Raw genomic sequence first — 10,547 nt, 5'->3', positions numbered from 1 at the left:
GGGGATGGTAAGAGAAAGAAGACTTGTTGTATACAGCATGAAATTTACACTATTATATAGATCCTGAATGTCTTCCTATAAATCCTGAATGTCTTAGAAAAAATTCTTAACAAATTTACATCCTAGAAAACATTCACATACCTTAAGAAGATGACAGCAATGTCACCATCCTATTATATTATATAGTGAAGAATGCTGTTTCTTCGCTCACCCCCCTTTACACATCAAGTGTAGAAAGTGATGCCAAGCTGCAGAGACTACATTGTTCACAGAGACCATTCCTTAAACCTACATCTGTCAACTCTGAGATTTTCACGTTAAAGCAAACTAAACTATATCTGAGATACTGCCCTCTGTAGGAGAGGTTACAAAAAAAAAAATCTCCATTTTTGAAAGTAAAGTACTAGGTTGCACAGCTATTAAAAGCACAATTCAGGCATTAAATGATGACTACAATTTATTCTAGGAGGCCTGAGTGCACCGTAAGTGCTCAAAGGTAAATAAAAAAGTTGATGGCGACTTCCCAGCTATTCACTCAAAAGGAGAAAGAGGTAACAATCTGCATCTAAAAAACTTACAGCCTCTGGAAAACCCCTCTGGGAAGTTCTAGTCTGTCCTACCCGGTCACAGTCACGAGGTGTCAGAATTGGTTTACTCTTTATTCTTACAGGCAAAGGCAAAAGCCCTATTAACTCCCCCAAAAAAGAAAAGTCCCAAGTTCCAAAGTAAGATCAGAAATTTAAGATTCCTAAACTTCAGTCTATTACTAAGCAGTTTACTTTGTTACACTAAAATAAAATCAAAACTAAAGATAAATCCACAGAAGTTGTAGCACAAATCCATTATCATTGCAACTGCTCTTAGATACTGGGTGGCAGAAACAAATGACTTACACTTTGAAATTATTCTAACTATAGTTGAGGCAGCAAAGTTATTCATAAGTTTTGGGTCCTCTTCTTTCAAAAACTGTTATCTGAAATTACCACTCCACAGCATACACTCTGTACTGAAAATCAGTACTGCAACTTTTAGCAATCAATTTGAACAATCTAAAAAAGAAATAAACGAGCCTGGTGTCCTAGTGGATAAAGAGTGGAGCTGCAAACCAAAAGTAGGCAGTTCCAACCCAACATCAGCTCCATGTGAGAGTCTCCTTCCTTAAAGACTTACAGGTTCAGAAACCAGCTGAAGGGGTACATGTGATGGACTTCAGTGGACTATAGGAGGTTTGCTTTCTGGTTTGAGATAAATACGTGTCCTTAAATTAGTAGACAGTATTTATATATGGAATGCAAGGAATGGCAAGAATGAATTCTTTAAAAGACCTTTTCCCCCCTCAATGTTCAATGTTATTCTTCAGTGACTTTGAAGAAAAAAGACATGGCAGGTCGTGTTCATGGTATTTTTTTGAAAGGCCGTCTTCATGGTTTTTTTTTTCCCCCCCCCAAACTCAGCACTGGTAACAATTAGTAACTTTTTTAAGACACCACTCTTTTTTACAATATAAAGTCTTAATTTGGAATCAAACATGAAACAAATCCCAACTATTTCTAAACTTGACAAACTGGGTGCGCGAAGTAGGGCAATAATGAGTTTCTCAGAGGTTACTCAACCGAAATTTTTGGATAAATAACTTTGGCAAGCAAGCTACCTTGATCCTAGAGCATCAGGATAAAAACTTAAAAAATGATAAAATATCACGAGTTTCGCTTAGGGAGGGTATAGAAATCATCCAAATGGCTCTGCCTTCTTTGCCCTCGAAAGGTCCGGGCCGGGCGGACCGAGACAGCAGGACAGCTCGTGGGGTGCCCGGGGCCTCTGCGCGGCCCGCGAGGTGCCCAGGAGGCAATGTGGCGCTCTCTCCTCTGCCTCCCTCCTGGGTCAGGCCACGGGCCACTGCAAAGTCGCCCTTACTCACCGTGAAACTCTGATCGCCGACACTGCCCACGGAGAAGCAGTGATCTCCGGGATTCACGGCCCCGGTGAGCACCTGGTGCAGGTTCATGTCGGTGCCCTACTCCCGCAGCGGACGCTGCGTGCGGCTCATGCCCGGGTCAGCGGCCGCGTCGCTCTCGCCTTCCTTTCAGGGGCGGTGGCAGCTCTCCGGCTGCGGCTGCTGCAGTGACGAACGCCAGAAGCCGGAGCCACTCAGCTGGGGCTCATGGCTCATCCCGGGTCGAGGCGGGCGAGGCCCGAAGGGGGCGGGTCGGCAAGCGGGCGGGGCGCCGCGCCGGTCCAAGCACCTGTCACTGCCCGCGTGGGCCCAGGTGAGACAGAGTCGACAGACCGCCCGCAAGCCAACGCCGGCCAACTGGCAGAGACGGCCACACCCTCAACACACTTCCTGGGGGCCCGGGGCAGTCAGCCCTGACCGAACCGAAATGGCGCAGGCAGCACGCGCTCACGGGGTCCGGCTGACCGATCGTCCCTGCTCCACTGCCCGGCCCCCCGCCCCCCCAATGTCTCCAGCCACCCTACGCGTCTAGGTCCCTTGGCTGAAATATCGCGAGATATCTGTGGTGAGGTACCTTTTTTTTTTTTTTTTTTCCCTTAACCACAGTATACATATTTCTAAGTGGCTGTGAAGCAGCCTTGGCGAGACAAAATTGGCCAATCCCAAACGCTAGTGTACCTAGGCCTCCGCCCACTATGGAGTGTAGACCAATAGTGCTTTAAATTTTGTGAGCTAACACCTTGAGGGTTGAATAGAATAAGCCAGATATTATGAGTCCAGAATGAAGGGAAAATTACCAATGCTTACTGTAGTTTAGAGCATAATTTGACAATTGGATCTAAAAACTTAAAAATCACTGAAGTTGTTGAGTCCTTGTCTCTTGGAAACTACCAATCCCAACATGCACCTCTTCCTTCAGCGGCTCCTGAAAATCAAGTAAACGTGAACCTGGAAGAACCTCTGCTACTTGAGGTTACTGTCTAGATTACCACGCAATTCGAACTTCCCAAATGGGATAATTAATAAGCACTAAGAGAAAACCTTTTTAAAACGAAGTTTGTCTTGTATATTAGTCTGGTGTATAGAGCATTTGTTTTGAAAAAGGTACTTAAGGCTTCCGAAATTATCTTGTCAGTAACCAAAGTGAGATTTAACTCTAGGATTGCGTCTGGACAGTTTTGCATTATTCTTTATAAACGTGTGTTAAATTGTGACCGCTGCGCACGCACAGACACACACACACACACGCACACACACACATTGTTGTCTACCATCGAGTCGGAATGGACCCACAGAAGATCCTCCAGAGGGTTTTCAGAGGCAGTTAATAAATAACATGGGAGTAGATTGCCCATCCTTTTCCAGTAGCTGGTGGATTTGAAGCACACAACTGCAGGATTGCAGCACAGCTTCGCCACTAAACCACTAGAGTTTCCTTGATATATATAGTAGAACTATCTAATACCTCCCCACCCCCCGGTTCCACATAGTGGTCAAAGAATTAAGAGGTGAACACAATATTTCTTACTCTCATCACCGCCCTGACCCAAGGAGAGCTTCCCTAGGGCCCGCATCTCAACATCAAGAAAACAAAAATTCTCACCCACCTGAATAGTGAGTGATAGATGGAGAAGGGATTGAGGTTGTTAATAATGTCTTCTTTCTCCTATCCACAATCAACACTCTTGGCACCGTTAGTCAGGAATCAAAAGACAATTAGTTGCGACTGTCAAAGACCTCTCCAGAGTGCTAAGAGAAACTGTCAGTCTAAAGACTAAGGTGCATCTGATCCAGGTCATGATCTTCTCAACTGCCTGCTATGCATTCAAGAACTGGAAATAAGTGAGGATGACAGAAGAAAAATTATGCTTTACAGTTGTGGTGCTGGAGAAGAGTATTGTACATACCATGGACTGCCAAAAGAAAAAAGATCTGCCCTAGAGAAGGTGAAACCAGATTTCTCCGGGTAGGCAAGATTTTGAAGTTCTGTCTCACATACTTTGGGAATGTTGTCAGGAGGGACTAGTCCTTGTAAAAGGACACCATAGTTGGAAGAGTGAAATGTCAGCACAAAAAAGCAAGACCTTAGATATGGTAAATTGACACAGTGACTGTGGCAGTGGGGCAGGTGTGTCAGAGATGATAAGATTGGCTCAGGATAGGATAGAGTTCAGAACTGTTGTTTGTAAGGCCATTTTGAGTCGTAGTTGACTCAAGGGCACATAACAACAATGATGAATTAATGACAAGAAGCTATGCTGCAATCCCAAAGCCACACAGTTCAAATCCATCAGCTATTCCTCTTGATAAGATTCTGTGGGATCCTAAAACCCATTAATAACTTCTTACATTAAAAAAACAAAACCCCTCAACCTATTGCAGTGAAAATTATTCAGATTCCTAGAGATCCAATAGGATAGAGTAGAACTGGGCTATTAAGTGTTTAGGGCTGTAATTTCCTTTTTTGAAAGCAGATTGCCATATGCTTTTCCCACAGTGTAGTTGGGGGCTTTAAGCTACCAACTTTTAGTTAGCAGCTCTGTGTTTTATCTGTGCCCCTAAGGGTGACTTTGTGGTCAGACTATTAAAGCAAGGAGATGAAAGATGTAAGAGAAAATTAAGTATGTCTGCTCCTCATCTTCCCCTCTCCGTCCTATTCTTATCTCTTGTAAAACTGAAAAGCAGCATTGCCTGCATCTCTTACAGTTTCGCCTCCTTTCAGCCCAGGAACTCCAAGTCCATATCCCAACACATGAGTCCAGAAAAATTGATGAATTAAATTATTCTTGGAACTATAATTTTGTCATTCTGCCCGTTGAATGTTCCATTTTTGTCCTTTAATATGTTCTTGCTTTTCCCTCTAAGAAATGAAAAAGGTAATATATTATCGCATCCCAGTAATAATAGCAAAGTTCAACAGAGCAGCAAACAACAGATGCTGGCGAGGTTGTGGAGAAATTGGAACCCTTATTCACTGTTGGTGGGAGTGTAAAATGGTGTAACCACTGTGGAAGGCAGTATGGCACTTTCTCAAAAAATTTGAAATAGAAATAGCATTTGACCTGGCAATTCCACTACTGGGGATATACTCTAAAGAAACCAGAACTTCACCTAAAGAGATATATGCACACCCATGTTTACTGCTGCGTTGTTCATAATAGCAAAGAGAAAGAAGCAACCCAAGTGCCCATCAACAAATGAATATATAGAGAAGCTGTGGCATATTCACATTAAAATACTATGCAGCAATGAAAACAAGGAATTCACAAAATATTATGCAAAATGCATGACCCTGGTGGACATTGTGCTGAGTGAAATATCTCAGTCACAAAAAGACAAATATTGTATAACACCCGTTAAGAAACAGGACTGATATGGGGCTTCGGGGAAAACTAAGAAAAAAGAGGATAAATAATGAACACTGGATTGAAACAGAAGAGAGAAAGAACTGCTTAAAAAGAATATATGATAAGGTATTATTTGCATGAAAACAATCCAGAGTAAGAGGTGCACAGCAAAGTGAACTAGGAGGTTGGGGGAAGGAAGGAAATTGTGCAGAAATGAAAGAATTTTTTTAAAGAGATAAGTGAACTGGGGTGATAAGAGGAAAATGTGCAACAATGAATGAATGGAAATCCAAATTTTCTGTTACCTTTCAGTAAAACATCAATAAAAAATATGTTGAGGATTTTTTTAAAGGGAAAGGTAAAAAAAATTAAAGAGTTGTTGTTGTTGATTGCCATTGAGTCAAGCATGACTCATAATCCCTTTGAACAAAAGGTCTGAAGCCTTTCTATAGCTATCATCATTTATCAACATTCATAGAGTTTCCAGAGTCATGTTATTTAGGAAGTAGAAAGTTTTTAAGAAGAAAATCTGTTTTAAACTTAACAATTGCTCATGTGAAACCTGCAATTTGGACCAGCGACAGTTATCGAAACAGAGCAAGGAAACACTGAATAGTTCAAAATCAGGACAAGAGTGTGTCAGGGACGTAATCTTTCTCCATATCTTTTCAATCTACATGTGGAACGGACAATTCGGGAGGCTGGACTTCATGAGGAGTAATGCAGCATCAGGATTGGAGTAAGACTCAGACATCCTTGTCTGTTGAAACTGAGGAGAACCTGAAGCATTCAGAGGGCCAATGACTTTAGTCTGCAATATGGACTAAAGCTAAATATCAAGAAAACTAAGATTCAGCTTTCTGCATGTGGCAGTCCAGTTTTGCCAACACCACTTTTTAAAGATGTTGCTATTTCCCTATTTGATAGGTTTTATTTCCTTTTTAAAATATCAGTTGACCATAGGTATCTGGGTCTATTTCTGGGTTCTCAATTCTGTTCCATTGGTCTATGTGCCTGTCATTGTACCAGTACCATACTGTTTGGTTTTGAGGTCAGGGAGTTCTATACCTCCTATTTCATTTTTGTTTCTCAGAAGTGTTTAGCTTATTAGAGGTCTCTTGTCTTTCAAAATAAGCTTGACAATTTCCCTTTCAATCTCCATGAAAAGTGAATTCTGTATTTGGATTGGGATTGTGTTGAAAAAGTAGGTTGTCATTTTCACAAGATTGACTCTTCCTACTAATGAACAGGGCACATTGTCCCATTTCTTTAAGTCTTTTATTGTGTCTTGCAAAAATATTCTGTAGTTTTCTTAGTATAGATCTTTTCTGTCTCTAGTTAGGTGCAAAGTAGCTCAATTTGTGGTTGGCTATTGTAAATGATTTGCTTTCTTGACTTCCTTCTCTGAGTTCTCTTTGCTACTGTAGAGGAATCCAACTAATTTTTGGATGTTGATCTTATATTCTGCCACTCTACTAAGTTGGCCCACTAACTCGCACAGATTTTTGATCCAGTCTTTGAGGGTTCCTGGGTACATTATCATATTATCTGCATATAATGATAGTTTAACCATCTCTTTCCCTGATATGAATGCCTTTTATTTACTTCTCTTGTGGTATTGCCCTACCAAGCACTTCCAATATAATATTGAATAGAAGTAGTGACAGTGGACATCCCTGTTTGGTCCCTTTTCGCAAGAAAAATGCTTTTACTATTTCTCATTCTCTTCATTGAGAATGAAGTTGGCTCTTGGTTTTGCATATATGTTGTTGTTGTTATGTGCCATCGAGTTACCTATAGCAACTCATAGCAACCCTATGTACAACAGCCCTAAACCCTGCTCTATCCCTTGTCAATCTTATTGTCTCCAACACACCTATCTGCATTACCTCAGTGACTGAATCAATCCATCTCATTGAGGGTCTTCCTCTCCTGTGCTGTCCCTCTACTGTCCCATCGAAAGAACATGGAAACCCAGATGTCCAACCACAAATGAATGGATTGAAAAATTATGGTATATTCACACAATGAAATACTACACAGCATTCAGGAGCATTGATTTTGTAAATTATGACCTAACTTGGGAGGGACCGGAGAATATTATGCTGAGTGAACTTACTCAGTCTCATAAGGACAAATACTGTATAAAACCATTTTCATAGAATGAATATGAGGCTTTAAGGTTGTGGAGGGTGGAAGTAGAGGGGTGAGAATAAGCGGGTGTGGAGGATAATCATAGATTTGCGCAATTTGATGGCTGGGGTTATGAGGGAAATGGGAAGGATCTGGTATGAAAAAGAATGTATTTTTTGTAAGTAAAATAGTATAAAATAAATGTAAATGGAATATATATGAATGATTGTATGAAACACAATGTAAATGAAAAATTTTATAAACCACTATGTATATGACTAAAACATACTATAAAGGAATAATTATATGAAGTTCAATAAAAATATTAAGGAAAAAAAGAAAACTCAGATTCTTACTACTATGCCAATGGATAGCATCATGTCAGATGGAGAAGAGATTGAGATTGAGATTGTTAATAATTTCAGGTAGCTTGGTTTCACAATGAATGCTCTTGGCACCAGCAAATCAAAAGACAAATTGCTCTCGGGAAAAATATGCTGTCAGGAACTTCTACAGAGTGCTAAAGATCAATGATGACCCTCAGTCTAGATACTAAGACACCTCTGATCCAGGCCATGGTGTTTGCAATTACCTGTTATGCACCAGAGCCTGCACAATGACCAAAGAGGACAGAAGAATTTATGTCTTTGAGTTGTGTGCTGGAGTATTGAACGTACTATGTGCTGCCAAGAGGAGAACAGATTTGTCCTGAAGAGGGTGAAGCCAAGCTGTTCCTCAGAGGCAAGGATTTTGAGGATTCGTCTCACATATTTTGGGTATTGTGTCAAAAAGGAACAGTCCTTGGAGAAGTACATTATTCTGGGTGGAGGGACAGCACAGGAGAGAAGACCCCACATTAGACGGATTGATACAGTAAATAGGTTAATGACAGTAGATGTGTCAGAGGTAATGAGATTGGCCCAGGATAGAACAGGGTTCAGAGCCGTTGTGCACAGGGTTGCTGTGAGTCATGGTCTACTCTACAACACATAATAATAAAACCAAAGTACTGACTGGTATATGGAACTAACAAATCAAGCAGAACTTGCACTCCTTTCAATGCTTTCTTCTTCTCTTTTTTTTCCTATAATTATATTTTATTAATTTTCATAAACATTTACAGAGATTTTGGGTTTCCATTCATTCATTGTTGCACTATTCTCTCTACCCTCCTCCCAGTTTGTTCTTGTCCAAATGCCACAGTGCTTGTCAAAGCCAGTTCTGATTAATCTTCTTTGTCAGTGTGTCCTTTGCCATTCCCTATCACTCCTCCCTGAGAGAGACTTCCCCCTGAGTCATAAGGAAAAGGGGATGGTGTATTCTCTTAGCTACTTCCTGCTGAAAAGGGACGCTGTGGGTTTCAGGGTGAAGATCTTCTCTCACTACCCTAAAGGGCCCCTTTGGCAGTAGGAAACACATAGACTCTTATGGAGATTGATTTTGGAATTTAGATGCACTCTTATTGATTGTGCTTGGCCGTACATGTTCATATCCTTGAAGATGTATCATGGGGGTGTTGCAATCTAGAAGACACAAATTTGACTAACAAGTTATAAGTACATGAGTCCAAAAATTATGGAAAAGTAAAAGAAAAGATTCTTTCATTGTTTTACAAACCCTCCCCCAGGTCCCCTCCACCATGTAGCCCTCGCTCTAGTCTCCTGTGATGACAGAAATACCTAGTTATAGAAACTTTTTTAAAAAAATTAATTTTAATGAAAGTTTACGGAGACTTAGGGTTTCCAGTCATTCATTGTTGCACTTTTCTCCCTACCCCCCAATTCACTCTTCTTGAAAAGAAAAAAACTCTTTCATTGTCATGCAATCCCCGCCTCTCCAAGTCCACTCCACTATGCAGCCTTCACTCTGGAATTCTGAAAAGACGAGAATACCCATTCATATATCCTTTTTAAACAGTTCTCTCCCTCATCTGTTTCAATGCAATATACATCATTCCTCCCTTCCTTTTCTGTCTTCCCTCAACCCTGATGTCAGTCCCGTTTGACAACATTGGCCCTACAAGGGCAGAGAAATTTTTAAGAGTCAATGGTGCCTAATAATGTAAAGAAAATCAAGGTGACTAAACTGGGGATCTTTGTGGTGAAATGATGCAAATAAGAAGTGAGCTGAGGTTCAGAAGTGCCTCTCTTTAGCTCTATGATTTCCTGAAATCTTTATCATTATTGTATCACCAAATTTTCACTCCTGTCACCTTTTCACCAAACTCTTCTCTCTCTTTCTTCCTTCCTTCCTTCCTTCCTTTCTCTCTCTCTCTCTCTCCCTCTCTTTCTTTCTTCCTTCCTTTCTCTCTCTCTCTCTCTCTCTCTCTCTCTCTCTCTCTTCCCATTGCCTCTGCCACAGAAGCCATCCTTAGGAGCTTGAGTTCCCACTACTGACATCCAACAAATGTTAACATAAGGGAAGTTCCTTATCCTATGCCTAACAATCAAAAGAAATATATTGTTAACTGCACCTGAGCATTAGGAACTCATTATATTTTTAAAAGTAATAGGAGAGTCTTTGTTAATTATTTCATTTTGCAATAAGCATCCATGGTAACAGTACTCATGGTAGTCAAGAAATCAGCATCCATGGTAGTTAAAAAAATCAAAAGATGTGTTATATTGGGAAAATGTGTAACCAAGAACTTCTCAAAAGTGCTAAAAAAGATATTAAAGACTAAGGTTCAGCTGGGCTAAGCCATGATATTTTCATTTGCTTTCTGTGCATATGAAAGTTAGACGATGAATAAGGAATATTAAAAAGGTAATGCATTTTACTATACCAAGGACTGCTAAAAGAACCAACATAATCTCTCTTGGACAAAGGGCAATCAGGGTTTTCCTCAGAGGCAGAGATAGTGAAACTTTGTCTCATAGACCTTGGGCATGTTGTCAGGAGGATCAGTTCTTGGGACTGGGAAAGGCAAAGGGTCAGTGAAAGAAAGGAAGATCCTCAATGTGACGGATAGACACAGTGACCGCAACAATGGGCTAAAGCATATCAGAGATCATAAAGATGGCACAAGTTACAGGACAAGTTTCAGGTCTATTGTTTGTAGATTTGCTATGAGTTGTAGTCTACTTACTGGTACCTAACAACAATAAGACATC

General features: G+C 40.7%; 1 protein-coding gene across 1 annotated transcript in view; it reads right to left on the bottom strand.

Annotated features, from left to right (window-relative positions):
* The window catches only part of DMXL1 (Dmx-like 1), a 207,688-nt gene extending 205,664 nt beyond the window's left edge, over positions 1 to 2,024 (bottom strand). The window contains exon 1 of the mRNA XM_006885987.1: positions 1,919 to 2,024. Coding sequence (XP_006886049.1) covers positions 1,919 to 2,005 — 87 coding nt within the window. The 5' untranslated portion in view covers positions 2,006 to 2,024. The remainder of the gene's footprint in view (positions 1 to 1,918) is intronic.
* Between the last annotated feature and the right edge of the window lie 8,523 nt (positions 2,025 to 10,547).

This window comes from Elephantulus edwardii, unplaced genomic scaffold (genome assembly GCF_000299155.1).
Source record: "Elephantulus edwardii isolate Elephantulus edwardi_28Jun2011 unplaced genomic scaffold, EleEdw1.0 scaffold00046, whole genome shotgun sequence".
In the NCBI taxonomy this organism is placed as follows: Eukaryota; Metazoa; Chordata; class Mammalia; order Macroscelidea; family Macroscelididae; genus Elephantulus; species Elephantulus edwardii.
The sequence above is the reverse complement of the archived record's forward strand: the minus strand, read 5'-3'. Positions and strand labels throughout refer to the sequence as shown.